The sequence below is a fragment of the Carcharhinus amblyrhynchos genome, chromosome 23, assembly GCF_965287045.1.
Source record: "Carcharhinus amblyrhynchos chromosome 23, sCarAmb.v2.hapA, whole genome shotgun sequence".
In the NCBI taxonomy this organism is placed as follows: Eukaryota; Metazoa; Chordata; class Chondrichthyes; order Carcharhiniformes; family Carcharhinidae; genus Carcharhinus; species Carcharhinus amblyrhynchos.
In genome coordinates, this window is record NC_137346.1 from 13,320,825 (window position 1) to 13,339,148 (window position 18,324).

At 39.9% G+C, this 18,324-nt stretch overlaps 2 protein-coding genes across 5 annotated transcripts in view; one reads left to right on the plus strand and one right to left on the minus strand.

Moving 5' to 3' along the window:
• lhfpl7 (LHFPL tetraspan subfamily member 7) overlaps positions 1-5,446 on the minus strand; it is a 319,194-nt gene extending 313,748 nt beyond the window's left edge. The window contains exon 1 of the mRNA XM_080210867.1: positions 5,438-5,446. The gene's annotated coding sequence lies outside the window, so the exon portion shown is untranslated. The remainder of the gene's footprint in view (positions 1-5,437) is intronic.
• The window catches only part of akap10 (A kinase (PRKA) anchor protein 10), a 95,224-nt gene that overhangs the window by 24,900 nt on the left and 52,000 nt on the right, over positions 1-18,324 (plus strand). For 3 of the 4 annotated variants that reach the window (XR_013889295.1, XM_080210863.1, XM_080210864.1), the window contains exon 2: positions 1,041-1,091. The exons of the other annotated variant lie outside the window; for it this stretch is intronic. Coding sequence is in view for 2 of the 3 variants with exons in the window: in XM_080210863.1 (XP_080066989.1) it covers positions 1,041-1,091 (51 nt within the window). In the remaining variant the exon portion in view is untranslated. The remainder of the gene's footprint in view (positions 1-1,040; positions 1,092-18,324) is intronic. 4 annotated transcript variants of the gene reach the window in all.

The following is an 18,324-nucleotide window of genomic DNA, read 5'->3' on the forward strand; positions in this document are numbered from 1 at the left end:
CAATTAAAATAAGCACAGCACCTATTGCAATTACTGTATAATATGTTAGAAATTGATATTGTTGCACAGCAGGGGGCCATTTGCCTACTTTTCTTTCTACATAATGTTTTAAAGTTGGTTTCCATTGCCATTCCTGCAACTTTATTTTCCTTGCATTTTCTCTCTTGAAATCTTTCTGCTGGCCACCATCCACAGCTTGGAGGAATCAACTTTATGCCCAGCAATGATGATATAACATAAACGCACAGACTAAAGACAAAAATGAATTGATACTGATGTCAGAAATTTGCTGCATACATATCTTTTTGGCCATTCTCCCTTTTAACGGGATTGCATCGTGGTTAGCACCGTTGCCTCGCAGTACCAGGGACCCAGGTTCAGTTCCCGGCTTGGGTCACTGTCTGTGCGGAGTCTGCATGTTCTTCCCTTGTCTGCATGGGTTTCGTCTGGGTGCTCCAATTTCCTCCCATAGTCTGAAAGACGTGCTGGTTAAGTGCATTGGCCATGCCAAATTCTCCCTCGGTGTAACCCGAACAGGTGCCGGAGTGTGGCCACCAGGGGATTTTCACAATAACTTCTTGCAGTGTTAATGTAAGTCTACTTGTGACACAAATATTAAAAAAACTTAATGTAGGTAACTTCTATCTACACCATTGGACCTATTTCTGTCATGTTAGCAGATTTGAATGAACATTCTCCATTTGCATGTGTGCCTCGGGAAAAACGTCTGTCAGATGTGAAAATTATTAACCTTTTATCATAATAAAACAAGTAACATTCTATCAGTGTCAATAAACCAATATTAGACTGGGTTCTCAAATTTAAGATCTTTTCCCTCACGTGTAGTAGATTACCATAAGGTCCTTCCCTAAAATGCTAAATATACAATTATTTGAAGAATAGTTATTAAATCCCAGATTGTTATTTTTAATTGAGGAATGCATGCATGTATCAAGGTAAACTTATGTGACACAAACTGCAGATGCACTAAAGCTATGGCTAGAGTATTCAGTTCATGAGTATGTTTGTGTTTTGTACAGGTAAAGCCAAAGGAGAAAAAGAGAAACTCCCAGAGCCACAAAACAATAAAGGTAATTTTTTAAAAAAAAGTTAAATTAAATCCGATGTGTGGAGCGCACTGGTGAGAACTGAAGCATTTGCCACAAAATGAGACTATCACAATAACTGATTACCAAGATTACTAGAGTTTCACGGTTTGCCCCATGATTATAGCAGACAATTACGATAAGGTCCCTATGTCAGAGGATTTTAGTGTTCAGTAATGCTGAAAATTTTCAACTATTAGTCTTTATCTTCCAGCACGTGACATCTTGCTGTAGCAGATATCACATGCTCGTATCCGTGATATTGAACGATAATTGTTCATGCCTTAATTGGAATTTAGATAGGACTAACGTTATCAAATGTAAAGATGTGTGGCGCTAGTTTCAAGTAAATACTTGAAATGTGACATATGAAAGCAAAACATTGCAAATATTTGACAAGAATCATGTAGTTATAATGCCATGTCATAGGGACTGATCTTTTCATTGTTGTTTGGGGATAGGCAGTGGAATTGTTTAATTCAACCTTTACTTTAAAGACCATGAAGTGTACTCCCCGTGTAGAAAGAAGTAAATAATATTCGCACCCAATGTCAGCTAGAATCTAATTGTTGTTGGAAATTAAAATTCTTCTGCTGTAATTTATTTATTTTTTTGAATATATTTTAGATGCAAACATGGAGATTTTTTTTGGAATCAACTGGAGTATATTTGCTCCCAGGGACATCCAGATGTCAATTAATTGGCCTTTCTGATGCAGGAGAAGCTTGTATGGTGATTGCAAATATTGTTTAGAATTTTGTTTTCTGTGTAGCATGGAATATTTTAACTTCCTGCTTCTTGTTGTTTATGGCTGTCTATTTTGTAAATTGTCTTCAGCTTTGGGCTGGCAATGTACAACATTGTTTGGATCACTGGGCGCTGATACTTAGTGGTGAGGCTGTGGGGGTCAGAGGGGAGAATTAATGGACAACATGGAAAACATGGTGGTGCGTACAGGACAGATGGAGCAAGATGTGGTAGGGTGGGGTGCTGTTGAGTGCTGATATCCTTCTTTGGTTAAGGAGACTAAAACTTTACACCATATTTCCAGTTCTGGTCTTGGCAAAATAATGTTTTGCATTATTCACTGGCATTGAAGAAATAATAACAGAGCAAGAGAAGGCCATACATCCCATCAGGGCTACATTGCCAATAAGGTCATTGCTGAACATCTACATCAATACTCCAAAGATGTGTGGGTTAGGTTGACTGGCCATGCTTAATCGTTGCTTAGTGTCGGGATGAGCAGGTAAATACGTACACTTGTGGGAATAGGGCCTGGGTGGGATCATTGTCGGTGCAAGCTAAATGGGCCAAATGGTGGCCTCTTGCACTGTAGGGATTCTATGATCAGTTCCACTTGCTGCCCTGTCCCCTCATCCCCTGATTGTCTTAGTGTCCTTGTTTTAGAGGAATGCAACAAAAGTTCACTAGCAGGGTGATCAACTCTCAGGATAAAAGAAAACAGACATGGGGCACTGTAGGAGTGGGCGGTGTGTGTATAGGACCGCACCAAAGGAGTAGGGTGTGGTGGGGTGGGGTTCTGTTGGGTGCCGGTATCCTTCCTTGGTTAACGAGACCAAATTTTACACCGTACTCCAGTTCTGATCTTGCCAAAGTCAGTTACAGCCAGACTTCCTTCCTACTGTACTCTGAACACCAGTTACAATAAACGCCAACATACCATTTGCCTTGTTTGTTACCTGCATATTAACTTTGTAATTTGTATACAAAGATTCCCCTCTCCCTTTAAATATCAATGTTTTTGAGTCACTCAGCTTTTAAAAAGAATTTGCTTCTTTCAAAGCGAGTGATTTCGCTTTCTCACATTTGAGTAGCTTTTCCAATGGACAGAGAGGGAGAGAGAGAGCAGAGTTCTTGATGGGAGTGGATATCAAGTGGTGGCCAAGCAGCAGACTGAAAGAGGAAGGGTGAAAAGCAAAAATGCACTGTCCAAAAAGAGTGTTTAGGAATTTTTTTTTCAATGCTGGAACACAGTAGCTTAAACATTGGATGCCAGTGATGGAATAGGTTATGAGAAGTGGGTCAGCTCTGGAGGAATGCATTGTATGAGCAGGGACATGTAATTGAAAATTGCCAGGGCAGTAGAGGAATTTGAAGGTAAGAGTGAAGATTCTTGATTCTCTAGATAGGAATCATTGAAACTTGGTGAAATGTACAGACTGTGCTCGATCCATACCGCAGTAGAAAATGATAATGTATTGGAACTGTCAGTTGCTGAGAGTTTAGGCCACTATTACTTCTAAATTGTTTTTCTTAAATTCTTTATACACATAGTCCCAGTCTTATTGCAGTGCATGTAATCATGATTAAACAACCTCTTTCTTGGGAATTCATGAATGTAAATTGTTTACAAATATTTTATTTTTATTCCATAATTTAGAATTGCGTGTAATGCTCTTGTCAGCTAAATATTTTTGTGAGGGAATATGAGCTGGTGGGTGGGGGGAATAGGAGAGATCATTCAGCCCCCTTAGCCTGTTATGCCTTCAGAAATGCTTGAGAACTTGATGGCAGCTGTCTGGATTGTCCAGGCTAGACATGTCTGCAATTAAATTGAACCCATTGGAGGATAGTTCAGTCCATTCCAAAAAAGAACAGAAAAGCTATGGAGTTGATGAGGGGGCTGGGGAGAGAAGAAGAGACAGTCAACTGCAACCTTGGCTGGTGAGCATTTTAAATTCAAGGTAACATTTCCAAGAAGTTTTTAAGTTTTGCTACCTTTTTCTATCTGCCATTTTACTACTTTTAATTGATTGCTTCAAAGTGTGTTGAAAAAGGATCCACTAATTGCTGGATGCACTTAGATTTCTGATAGACAAGGGAATTAAGGGTTATGGGGAGAAAGCAGGAAAGTGGAACTGATCCACTTCAGATCAGCCATGATCTTATTGAATGGCAGGGCAGGCTCGAAGGGCTAGTTGGCGTACCTCTGCTCCTATTTCTTATGTTTTTACTTCTGAAGGACTTGTAAAGACATAATTAGCCAAAGGACTTATAAAGATGTAATTAGCTTAGGTGTTTGTTCTGTGATATTATTATTTGAATTGTCAAATCTAGACTTGCAGGATTGTTTGAAGCACGTTTAGGTCAAACCAATAACAGAAAAAAGGACTTTTAATTTGCATGACAGATTATCAAGTTTCTAAAATATCTGAGCATCACATTTCAATTTTTTGGTGCAGTAGTTATTCTTATATTAGCAAAAATGCAAGTGCATGTCCAGCATTAGCATTTTTTTGTTCATATGATGTAAGATCTACAGGATTTTCAAAAAAACAAATGTTACCCAGTGTATATATATAACATATATGTATATAGTTATACCCAGTACAACTAAATGTGAGGTTGTTCACTTTGGAAGCAAAAACAGGAAGGCAGATTACTACCTGAATGGCTGTAAATTGGGAGAGTGCAGCGGGACCTGGGTGTCCTTGTGTATCAGTCACTGAAGCTAAGCATACAGGTGCAGCAGGCACTAAAGAAGGCAAATGATATGTTGACCTTCATTGCAAGAGGTTTCACGTATAGGAGCAGGGATGTGTTGCTGCAATTATACAGGGCTTTGGTGAGGCCACACCTATAATATTTTGTGTAGTCTTAGTCTCCTTTTCCGAGGAGGGATATTCTTGTTCTTGAGGGAATGCGGTGAAGTTTACCAGGCTGATTCCGGGGATGGTGGAACTGATATCTGAAGAGAGATTGAACAAGTTAGGATTGTTTTTGCTGGAGTTCAGACAAATGAGTTGGGGAGTGGGGAATCTCATAGAGACTTATAAAATTCTAACAGGGCTAGACAGGGTAGATGCTAGGAGGATGTTCCTGATGGTGAGGGGAAGCCGGAACCATGGGTCACAGTCTGAGGATTTGGGGTAGGCCATTTAGGACTGAGATGAGGAGACATTTTTTCATCCAAAGAGTGGTGAGCCTGTGGAATTCATTACCAAGGAAGTAGTTGATGCCAAAACATTGAATGTATTCAAGAGGTGGCTAGATATAGCACTTGAGGCGAATGGGATCAAAATTTGTGGGGAGAAAGCAGGATTAGACTATTGAGTTGGACAATCAGCCACGATAGACCAAATGGCGGCTTCCTGCTCCTATCTTTTTATGTTTCTATTTTCTGATATACTTTGTTTTCTCTCTCTCTCTTTCAGCTATACTTATGTCATAACTCTCCTATTTTTTTGAATCGCTCTAAAGTTATAAATGTCATCTCCTATTTGACCATGGTTTTGTCATTCTTCGTGAACTTGATCTTGAATTCCGCTGGACGTTGTATCCTCCTGGAACTTTTCTCATGGGCTTACCTTCACATGTTGCTTTCTCTCCTGGTTCCAATCATAGCTGTCCTGACAGAATAGCATAAATCCTCAAATTATACCGTCATAATTGATGTCAGTCCTTTCCTCAATTCTTTTAATTGTGCATCTGCTCGATGACAGAATCAAGAAGCATAGGATAAGAAACAATATTTATGCTTGACTTCATATTTTCTTGGCTTCAGCCTCACCAATTGGCTTAGAGCCCATAAATACCACTGCCTTCCACTGCATCGGTCATTTCCACCTGCCATCTCTGGTTCCTTGCAGTTAGGTGCATTGGCCATGCTAAATTCTCCCTCAGTGTACCCGAATAGGCACCGGAGTGTGGCAACTAAGGGATTTTCACATAACTTCATTGCAAGCCTTGAATGTAAGCCCATTTCGATGTAAGCCTACTTGTGACACTAATAAATAAACTTTAAACTTAAAAAATCTTTAACTGGTAAAGTGCATTATATTCAATACTGAACTTTGTTTCTCTACATCTGTATTTCTCAGCACGATCTTTTTATCATTTGATATTATCTATTTCAGACCTTACTCTTCCTTTCAGAGACTTAATTTTAGCACTTGTTTTTAAAAGCCCCTTACATTTGAAATGATTTCTGAACTGGCCCCAACACGTTCAGTGTTCATAAAGTTTAAATTGTGAAGAATGGCATTGCTTACCTACTTGCACTTTCATTGCCGTGGTCCAAACCAGGTTCTGTTGGTTCCTTGTGCCTCCATGAATCAATTTCAACATTCCTGCCCTTCAATTGCCTCCGTGGTCTTGTCCTAATTCAATGACCTGCTTCAGCATCATGTCTCTGGAAGTGGCTCTAAAATTTACATTCACAGTTTTAGTCATAGCACAAGGACTGATGTTTAAAAAGCTTAAACCAACTCAATCTGCAATCCACAAATAAACCGGTTCTGTTTGCAGTGAAATTTATCAGTGTTTGTTTCTGTCCTCGTGCTTTTTTTTTACTGATTTCCTCAACTGATTCCTATCAACATTTTGTAGGTAGATGCTCTTAATTTTATAGTTATTCAAGTGTTTAAAATATTTAATACTTAGTATATACATTTGGCTGTCTAAAGATCCTGACTCATTAATTACACCTGTATGACTTCTACTTGAAATACAATCTTTATAAATGTTTAGAACAATGATTCTCGTGTTTGACAAATGATTCAGTGTCTTTAAAGCTTTTAATGCAGGAGTAAATGAAAAGGCGATAGGTGTTTGGAACATTGTTCTTCATACCAAATTTGATTTGACTTAATTTTATTGTTGGCACTAATGATTCACTGCTTTGAGAACAAAAATTTTATCTTAACTCAAAAGATTTTTGAAAACTGACTTGAAAATAGAGCAAGAGCACTTTCTCACACATGAAGGATCTTAAAATAGAATCCTGGACTCTCTTATCTAGATTCTCAAGTGTTGTTAGTTTCATAAATTATTCTCACCCTACTGTTGTACAACTGCCGGTCACTGAGCGGTATTATTTATGCAGTGTTGTTGTCACCAGAACTTTAGTGAAGTGCAGTGATGAAGGCCATTTTTATGCAGTTGTATTGTAATTATTTCCTTCCACCATGCTAAGGACCATCAGACATATCTACTTGCACTGAAAAGGTCATCTGGGTTGAACACATCTAAAGGTTTTGTCCTTCAGAGCTTGTTGTGTCTGGAAGAGAGTATTTTGAGATGAATAACATGGGGTTGAAGTGCTTGTGATCACAGTTCCATCATTGGTGGTGATAAAGATGAACAGTTTGAGGTGATAAATTAAATTTAAAGAAAGATCTTCCATTTCTACAGCAACTGCCATTTTATCGTGACACCCTGAAGTATTTAACGGCTAGTACATTACTTTTGAAGATCAATCATTACGATGCGTGGAAATGTGGCAGATCGTTTCCATTTAGTTAAGTCCCATAAATGGCAAATGAGATCAATTTAAATTAAAACGGGAAGTACAGGTCAGACAGCATCTGTGAAGAGAGAAGAGTTAACAATTGTGGTGATGACTTTTTTTGGTCAAAACTTCCGAGTTTAGAATTTTTTTTTAAACTCTCAACTTTCTGATCAATGCAAAAAGCACATCCGAAGGGAAAGCATATTGAATTCAGTGTGATTTTCCTCTAGCTCCTTATCATTTGAACAATGTTATGGTATTGTGACCTATGCAAAGGCAGCAGCCAGTTTGCATACGACGAGATCCCAAAACAACAAAGAGCCATTATAGCTGGATAGTTTTGTTAAGGGGTGAATGGTGGCTAGGACACCAGAAGAGATCTTTACAGAACCTCAGCAGGTGGATGTCTCATTTCAGACTTTGATATTGTTGGAGATCTGGTGCTGTATTGGTAAACGTCACTGGATTAGTAATCCAGAGGCCTAGGCTAATGCATCCTACTGTGGTAGCTAGTGGAATTGAAAGCTATTGTCATTTGATGACCATGAAACAACCCTTGATTGTTGCAAAAGACCCACTTGGTCCGATAATGTCCTTTAGGGAGGGAAATCTGCAATCCTCACCTGGCCTACATGTGATTCCAGATCCACAGCAATGTGATTGACTATTAAGTGTGCTCTGAAATGACTTAACAGGCCAGCCAGTTCAGGGACACTCTGGGATGGGTAACAAATGCTGCCCTTTCTAGCAACCCTACATCCTACAAAAGAATATAAAAAAAGTTCCCTCAGGACTAAAGTGTCAGCAGATGAGGGTTTCTCTGCCATCAAGTTTTCAGGCAATGAGTTCCAGACTCCATTACCCTCTGGGTGAAAATAAATCTGCCTAACTCCCCTTTAACCCTTCCACATTACTTTTAAATCAATGCCTCCTGATTATTGACTTCCCTGCTAATAGAAATAGGTCTTTTCTATCCACTCTATCTAGACCACTAAAAATTTTATACATCTTAAATTAAATCTCCCCAATTCCGAAAGAAACAAAACCAGCCTGCCCTGTCTTTCCTCATGGCTAAAGTTCTCAATTTCCCCCAATGTCCTTGTGAATCTATTCGGTACCCTCTCTGGTGTAATCATCCTTCCTGTACTGTGGTGACCAGACCTTTGCGCAGTATACTGGTTGAGTCTAACAGATGATTCCTGCTCTTTTCCATTAGGCCTCGAGCTAACAAGGTAGGCATTCCTCCTGCCTTTTTGATCACTTTATTTATCTGTCCTGCTACGCTCAGGGATCTATAGACATACACTACAGAATCCCTCCATCCCAACACACTTTGTGGAATCCTATTGCTTGTCATGAATTCCTTTGCCTTGTTTGTTTTTCCTGAATGCATAACCTCGCATTTCTCTAGATTGAATTTCATTCGCCACTTTTCTGCCCACCTAACTAATCTATTGTCACCTTCCTTTAGATACAGCTTTCTTCTTCACTATCTATCAAACAGCCAATTTTCTTATCATCTGCAAGTTTCTTAATTTTGTCCCTTATATTTAAGTCTAAATCATTGATGTAACTAAAAAATATCAAGGGGCCAGTTAGAAAAAATCCTGTTGACCATAAACATTTGCTTCCTGTCACTCAGGCAAGTCTGAACATTCTATTTCCCTTGGACTTTGCGAGCTTTCAATTTACTGACCAGTCTGCCGTTTGGAAATTGACAGAAGTCTTGTTAAAATCCATGTAGACCACATCAAATGTTGCCCTCATTGACCCTCCTTTTTGCTTCCTGAAAAAATTCAATCAAGTTAGTCAGATTTGCCCTTCATTCCATGCTTGCTTTCCTTGACTATTCTGTGCTTCTCTAAATGACAGTTTTATACTGGGTCTCAGAACTTTTTCCAATAATTTTCCACCACCGAAGTTAGTTTACTGGTGTGTAATTGATTGCGTTATCCCTCCCCCCTTTTAAATAGTGGTGCAACATTAGCAGTCCACCAGCCCCATTAGAGTGGTTTACACAAGAAGATTTACTGCTGGTAAGTTTTTAAACTTTGCTTCACATTCACATCTGAATTGTGGTTTAGCAGGGGACAAAACAGAATTAGTGAAACAAGCTTTTGTGGTTGACTCCTGCCTCTTGCTTTCAAGTTCACTCCAGTTGCTTCAGAAATACAGCACCATTTGTATTGATGTGAAAGTGAAACTGCTTCATGTCAGCAAGAGATGATGAAGTAATAAAAATATATCAGAAGAGCTATTAAAAATTCCACATTTAATTAGAACTTCAACACAAGACTCTACATTGCTAAAGATACAAATGAACATATGGAGAGATAGTAGCGTAGTGGTACAATGGCTGGACTAGTAATTCACAATAATGCTCTGGGGTCCTAGGTTCAGAAACTTGAATTCGATAAAGGCCTGGAATTAAAAGTCCAATGACGACCATGAAACAATTGTCATAAAAACCCATCTGGTTCACTAATAGGGAAGGAAATCTGTGTTGTCCTTACCTGGTCTGGCTTACATGTGACTCCAGAAGCACAGGGATGGGTAATAAGTGCTGACCCAGCCAGCAATGCCCACATGCCATGAATAAATAAAAACAAAATTTAACTTCTCAATACTCCACAAAAATATTTTAAATGTTGAAAATGTATTTTGAAGTCTTGTTTTTGATTTGATTTATTATTGTCACATGTATTAGCATACAATGAAAAGTATTGTTTCTTGTGCGCCACACAGACAAAGCATACCATTCATAGGGAAGGAAAGGAGAGAGTGCAGAATATTGTGTTACATTCATAGCTAGGGTCTAGAGAAAGATCAACTTAATGCAAGGTTTTGTATTACCGTGGGCGGCACGGTAGCACAGTGGTTTGCACTGTTGCTTCACAGCTCCGGGGACCTGGGTTCGATTCCCGGGTTGGGTCACTGTCTGTGCAGAGCTTGCACATTCTCCCCGTGTCTATGTGGGTTTTCTCTGGGTGCTCCGGTTTCCTCCACAGTCCAAAGATGTGCAGGTTAGGTGGATTGGTGAAGCTGAGTTGTCCCTTAGTGTCCAGGATGCATAGGTTAGAGGGATTAGCGGGTAAAATACGGGGATAGGGCCTGGGTGGGATTGTTGTCAGTGCAGACTCAATGGGCTGAATGGTTTCTTTCAGCACTGTAGGGGTTCTATAGTTCTACAGTTCTGTGGTTTTATCTGAAGCCAGAATTATTTCCCCAGGAATGTTGATTCATAGAATCCTATGGTGCAGAAAGAGGCCATTCAGCCCAATGAGTCTTCATCAACCATAATCCCACCCAGGCTTTATCCCCATACCCCTACATATTTACCCATTAATCCTTCTAATTTATGCATCCCAGGACGCTAAGGGGCAATTTAGAATAGCCAATCAACCTAGTCCACACATCTTTGGACTGTGGGAGGAAACTGGAGCACCCGGAGGAAACCCATGCAGAGCACAGGGAGAATATGCAAACTCCACGCAGACAGTGACCCAAGTCAAGATTTGAACCCATGTCCCTGGAGCTGTGAAGCAGCAGTGCTAACCACTGTGCTACCGTGCCCCCTATTTGTTTTGCAAGTGTCAGTCTTATCTCAGTGGTAGAACTCTTGCTTCTGAATCAGAAGGTCATAAGCTTCAAGTCCCACTGCAAAGACTTGTGCATGTAATGTAGGCTGTCTTTTCAGCGCAGTACTGAGGGGATGCTGCACTGTTGGGTATGTTAAGAAGAGCCTTTGTCAGTCCTCTGAGACGGACGTAAAAGATCCTACTGTACGATATGAAGAGGAGAATGAGTGATATGTATCCAGGTCTGCAGCTATATTCCAATCAATACATAAGGCAGTGGGGCCTTGATGTGTGTAAATTGACTGCTGTGTTGCCCAAATTACAACAGTGACTACATTGCAGAAGTATTTTGTTGACTGTAAAGTGTTTTGGGACACCTTGATGCTGTGATACATGCAAGTGTTTTTTTTTTAAATGATTTGGTTTGACCCATCATTTAGTGCAGTGAAGTGATGTTTGACAGACTGGAATTGGTACATCATGAAAATAAATTGCTTTAGATTGTGTAGTGCAGGCTCTTCAGTTTAATGGTTGAAACCAACTGGATTTAAACCTCAGGTGTTGATGGGGTTAGTCATGTTGGTAAATTTCATGATTTCAAGGGAAATAATTGTGACTCAGTACATTTGGAAAACATGGAATGATATAAAACTGTCAATTTGAAAATGTGTCCATCTTGCTGTTTTATGACTTTTGGAAGATGCCATTTTTGCATTTGGTAGCATTTTTTTTCTGATAACTCTATTAAATCTAACTGTGAAGATGTGATTGTGGTTCTAAATTTTATATTTAGAAGAAAATTATGCACTTTGTCCAAGTTGGTGAAATGATGCTGCCTTTCCAAACTGCAGATTGAACCCACCTTAGGATATTTCCAACTGTAAACTTAAGAAGCTTGTATTGTTTTCCAAAGAACTTCACTGTTGGATTTCAACACAAAGATAAAACCATCCAACAAAATGTTACGTTGGGCCCATTCACCTCCACTCACTTGGCTCCTGCAGTATAAATTCATACCCTGTCAATTGCAGTCGAACACTGTCAACATTTCCTGTCGTTAGTGGCAGATATAATCTGTAGGTGCTGTGAGCATGATGAAGCATAATCTGCTCCCTTTAATTAAACAATTACAATACCTGTTTAAACAGCATACTTTTCTCTAAATCAGTACCTTTCCAACTATGTTGAATTAAACTGGAATTAAACATTCTACCTGGAACAATATCTAAATTTTGTTGGTAGCAAGATGCTATGATAACATGGTTAAACGGATCCTGTTGTGTAGGTATTTGGAAGAGTCATTTCTGCTCATAATTGTTGGAAATCGTGTATGGAACACATTTTGAAAATATTACGAAGAATCAGCAGCTGTGAGCTTTAAGTAACTGTGTTTGATCAGAGGCACTGTCCTTGCAGCAGGCAGTTACTTAGTTGGCTACTTCCTTTTTCTATTCCTGCCTTCCTTGCATATGCTTTTTCATTTTCCTAAATTTGCAACGCACCAGATTCCTAACACAGTTTTGCAGATATGCTGAGAACCTACTGAATGAAGGCTTCCATGCAGGTGGAGGAAGAGAATTGGGGATAGGGATAGAAATTTGCTTTGATCATTCAACACTTTCTAACTAGGTTCATGACATTACTGGGGACCTGTGAACAAAACATCTGTGCACCTTCTGTGGTGATGAGGTGCAATTAAAGTCATTGTGCTGAAATGTTAACTTTGTTCTCTCCACAAAGGCTGCCTGACCTGCTGAGTATTTTCAGCATTTTACATTTTTACTTCAGATTTTCAGCCTTCGATATTTTGCTTCCTCCCACCATCCAAGAGGTGAGAAACAGCACGAGCAGCAGGGCTAGAGAGAGCTTCAAAAGAGAAGCTTAGTCTGAGCAGTGAGAAACAGCGTGAACAGCAGGGCTACATGAGCTTGGAGAGTGAAGGTGAGAGTTCAGTCCAAATGGTGAGAAGCAGCGTGAGCAGCAGAGCTACAAAGTGTGTGGAGAGTGAAGGCGAAAGTTCAGTTGAGCAGCAGGACTACAAAGAGAGTTGAGAGTGAAGGCAAGAGCTGAGTCAAGAATCGAGGAACAGCGAGAGAAGTGGTATTAGACCATTTCCAGTTAGAGTCAAAATTTAGAAAGAACATTTTGAGGTGTGAGTTTACAAGGATGCGAGTACTTGATTGGCTGGTAAGTAGTTTTGATCTAAACTCAGGAATAAATGGGTGAGTCTTATCTTTTTTTTACATAAAGTAGGGTTTATTACTGCTAATAAGCTGTGATAGTAGGAATTAGTAACATTTTATTGGTAAGATTTAATTACCACCAGTATGATGATGTAGATATTGATGGGGTTTATGAATATTGCTCAAGTTTACTAATAGCAGTGTGTTCTATTGTATTGGTAAAGCTTTATTAATATTGGTAAGGATCAGTAACAAGGTTATCATTTAATAAATAGAGAAAAACCAGGGCTGCTCCAACGTCGAGTGCCCATTCTGTGCTGCATGGGGACTTTATAATGCTTCTCAAATCGTGGATAACCAATTCGCAGGAAGCGTCATCAGTTGCAGCAAGTTGAACTGTGGATTGTGGAAATTAAACGGCAGCTGGACTCACTGCAGTGCATTCCTGAGGCTGAGTTACATGAATAGCACATATATAGATGCGGTCACCCTGGAGCTTAAGAGTATGCAGGGAAAGAGGGAAGCAGGGATCACCAGATAGCCTAAAAGGAACAGGTTGATAGAGCAGGACTCCCTATAAGCATTCCACTCTCCAACCAGTATTCAGTTCGAAATACTGATGAGAGTGATGGTTCATCTGGGGAATGCAGTCAGAGCCAGGCACACTGGCTGGTTCAGCTGCACATGGAGTGCAAGGAAAAGCAATTGTGATAAGTGATTCACTAGTTTGGGGAATAGATAGGTGTTTCTGTGGCCACAGATGTGAATTCAGGATGGTGCCTCCCTGGTGCCAGGGTCAAGGAGTGCTGCAGACCACTCTGAAGGAGGAGGATAAACAGCCAACAGTGGTGGTCCGCATCGGTACCAATGCCATGGGTAGAAAGAGAGATGTGATCCTGCAGTCTGAATTTAGGGAGCTAAAAAATTAGCAGGCAGGACCTCCAAAAGTAGTAATCCTTTGCTCTTTTGGGTGTACAGAATTAGGAGGATAGGACACATGAAATGCATGGCTGGAAAGATGGTACAGGAGGGAGGACTTTAGATTCTTGGGACATTGGGATCGGCTCGGGGAAAGCAGGACTTGTACAGGGTGAACAGTTTGCATCTGAACAGACCCTGTCTCTTGCGGGGTGTTTGTGTTGTTTAGGAGGTTTAAAACTAATTCTGCAGTAGTTTGGGAACCAAGATATAATAGCAAGGAATACTTTGGTGCACAGAATACTCGGAGTGATATAGCACACTAGATTAGAGAGCAATAAATTAATGGTGAGGTCAGTGTAAAGGAGAAAGTAATAGACTTTAAATCGGGGTTGCTGTACATGCTTGTGAATGCACTGAATGTGGTAACTAAGACTAGTGAGTTACATGCAGATTGCCATGGGGAAATGTGATGTTGTTGCTATAATAGATCTGACTCAAGGGTAGGATTGTCTGTTAAATATCCCTGGATCCAAGCTGGTCAGTTAGGAAAGGAAGAAAAGTGGGAGTGGTATTAACAAAGGACATCATTGCACTGTTAAGCACTGTGGATCTCCCAGAGGGATCAAGGGCATAATGTGTTTGGTAGAGCTGAAGAACAAAAGTGCTATCACATTTGTTGGTGTAGTCAACAGGCCAGTTCCTAGTGGGGAGAATATAATGGAACAAATTCACAAATAAGTTACAGAGGGGTGCAAAAGATATTGAGTAGTAATAAGAGGGAACTTAACAACTACTATCCTAGTCTATATTTGATAATTTAAGGACCCAGCTGATGTTAAATGCTAGGGTATTCCGAATCCCAGAAGGGAAGCTTCGAATGCCGGTTCTTAACCTTATTTTTGCAATTTGGTATAATGTGAGGAAAGATGTGAAGAATATTCCAGTCTTGTTGCCATAAAACAGATAAGAAAAGCAATCAAAAATATACATATAACTATCTCCATGAGTATACACTAAATCTTTAAACTGATCCATTTTCAAAACTCTCTATCTTCCTAACCTCAAATCTTCAAACAACATTCCACAGGTTTTAAAGTGGTAAGCAAAATCCAGCAATAGTTACCACACTCGGCACCTGTATTTGTTGTGGGGTTGCTTCTTGCTTAGAATAGACATAATGGCTGCTCAAACAAGATTTCTCCAGGCACTTGCTTGTTTGGAGTGAAAACAGCTTCCTGCTGTGTGTGGCAGTGATCTTGGAACAGCTGTCTGTATAGGATGAACTCTGCCACTGATTTTTTTTCTCTATATTGGAACTATCTTTCTTAGAAGTCCTACTTAATTATATTTCTTACATGAGATCACCCTTTTAGAATGTAGGTGTGAAATTCACTCTCATCATTTCTTTTGAACTTTTACCGTTTTGCTTTAACTCCTGAAGTTCTATGCCTCATTGTTATCCACTTGCCTTGGGTAAATATTTGTTCACAATGTTGTTGGGCTAATCCGCATATTCACCTCAGCCAACCTGTCTTCCTAACTAATTTCGATTTGAGAATACTTTGTCCTCTTTCAATCATACCACAAAAAGTAGTTTGAGGTCAAAACATTGTGTGATTTTGAGGAAAAGTTAGATATGGCACTTGGGGTTAAAGGGATATGAGGGAAGGCAACTTCAGGATATTGAATTTGATGATCAGCCATGATCACAGAATGGCAGAGTAGGTATGAAAGGCTGAATGACTACTCCTGCTTCTGGTTTGTATATTTGTATGTTTCCCACAAGGAAGCATTCCCAATTATTTGATTACTTAATTTTCATCTTATCATGACCTCTTAATGTAAAGGGCTGATAGGAGCAAGAGTTTCTAAGAGTGTGTTCAGGAAAATTTTCTTCAGTATGTTTCCAGTCCAATGAGGAAGGAGGCACTGCTAGACCTGGTTCTTGGGCATTAAGCAGACCAATAAGGAGAATATTTAGGGAACAGTGATCATTGTATTATATGTTTTAGGCTAGCCATGGAAAAGGACAAAGAAGCATCCAATGCAAGACAGATTAACTGGGGGAAAGCCAGCTGCAATTGGGTAAGAAAGGATGAGTGTGGAAATTGCCAAGGTATTAGTCATAGTTTTCAGTCTTCCTTAAACTTGGGTGGTGCCAGAGGATTGGGGAATTGCTACACCGTTGTTTAAAAAAAGAGTGTAAAGATGAGCCCAGCAACTGCAGGTCAAATTTAGTTTAAAGTTGGTGATGAGGAAACTTCTAGAAACAATAATTCAGGACAAAATTCATTGTGACATGGACAAATGTGCATTAATTAGGAATGTTAGTGTAGATTTTCAAGGGAAATATATGTTTAACTGACTGCTGGAGTTTTTTGAAGAGATAACAGGGAAAGTTGTTGATGTGGTGTACATGGACTTCCAACAGCCACTGTTATCTGAAAAAGAAGATTGTGCAGGTTTATGAGGAGAAGGTGGGGGAATGGTATTAGATGATCACATGGAGAGCTGGTACAGCCATGATTAACCAAATGGCCGCTGCCGCCTACAATTCTGTGATCCTATGAAGCAAAAGCAAAAAGAAACGTGATATGATAATATGTGGAACTAAACTGAAATGGGTGTGCTGCTTTAAATTGATATGCTTAGTAAGTGGAAAATACACCCTGCATCAGTAGGTGTCATGTTTAGCATGAGAACATTTTCAGCCCATTCGATTTGATTTATTATTGTCACATGTATTAGTGTAACTGAAAAATATTGTTTCTTGTGCACTAAACAGACAAAACATACCATACATAATGCAGAATGTAGTGTTACAGTCAAAGCTAGGGTGTAGCGAAAGATCAACTTAATGCAAGGTAGATCCATTCAAAAGTCTGATGGTAGTAGGGAAGGAGCTGTTTTAGAATTGGTTGGTACATGTCCTCAGACTCTTGTATCTTTTTCCCGATGGAAGAGAGTACGTCTGGGGTGCTTGGGGTCCTTGATTATGTTGGCTGCTTTGCCAAGGCAGCGGGAAGTGTAGACAGTATTAAGAGATAGGAGATGGTTTGAGTGATAGACTTCGTTTACAACATTTTGTCGTTTCTTACAGTCTTGGTCAGAGCCATACCAAGCGGTGATACAACCAGAAGGAATGTTTTCTATGGTGCATCTGTAGATGTTAGAATCTAGAACTTAGAATCCCTACAGTATAGAAAGAGGCCACTCGGCCCATCAAGTCTGCACCAACCACAATTCCACCCAGGCCCTACCCCCATATCCCTATATATTTATCCACTAATCCCTCTAACCTATGCATCTTAGGACACTAAGGGCAATTTTAGCCTGGCCGATCAACCTAACCCGCACATCTTTGGACTGTGGAAGAAAACCAGAGCACCCGGAGGAAACACCACGCAGACACAAGGAGAATGTGCAAACTCCACACAGACACTGACCCAAGCCAAGAATCAAGCCCAGGTCCCTGGAGCTGTGAAGCAGCAGTGCTAACCATTGTGCTACCGTGCCCCCCAGTTAGTGAGAGTTGTAGCAGACATGACAAATTTCCTTAGTCTCTTGAGAAATTAAAGGTGTTGGTGGGCTTTCTTAACTATACCATTGGCATGGAGGGACCAGGATAGGTTGTTGGTGATCTGGGCACCTGAAAACTTGAAGTTTTCGACCATTTTTACCATGACCCATTTATGTATACAGGGGCATGCTCTCCACTACACTGCCTGAAGTCAATGACTAGCTCCTTCATTTTGTTGACATTGAGGGAGAGTTTATTGTTGTCGCACCAGTTCACCAGATTTTCTATCTAATTCCTGTACTCTGTCTCCTCACTGTTTGAGATCCGACTCACAATGGTAGTGTTTTCGGCAAACTTGAAAATCAAGTTGAAGGAGAATTTGGCCATATAGTCAGATGTATAAGGAGTATAATAAGGGGCTATAATCCTATATAGCACTTCGGGTGAATGGGATCAAAGGTTATGGGGAAAAAGCAGGATTAGGCTATTGAGTTGGATGGTCATAAAACATAGGAGCAGAATTAGACTACTCAGCCCATTGAATCTGCTCCACCACTGTGCCGCCACTTCTGACTACTCGTATAATTATGTAATAACAAGACCTGAATAACTTCATTTCTCATTGTGCTTTCTTTTAATGATTTAAAAATAATTGTCCTTAAATGCACATCCTTAGTGATTTAATTCCAGTGTTAGTATCTCTATTTCCTTCAATAATGAGTCTAAGGCAGCCTATGCACAATTATTTAAACAGCATGAAATC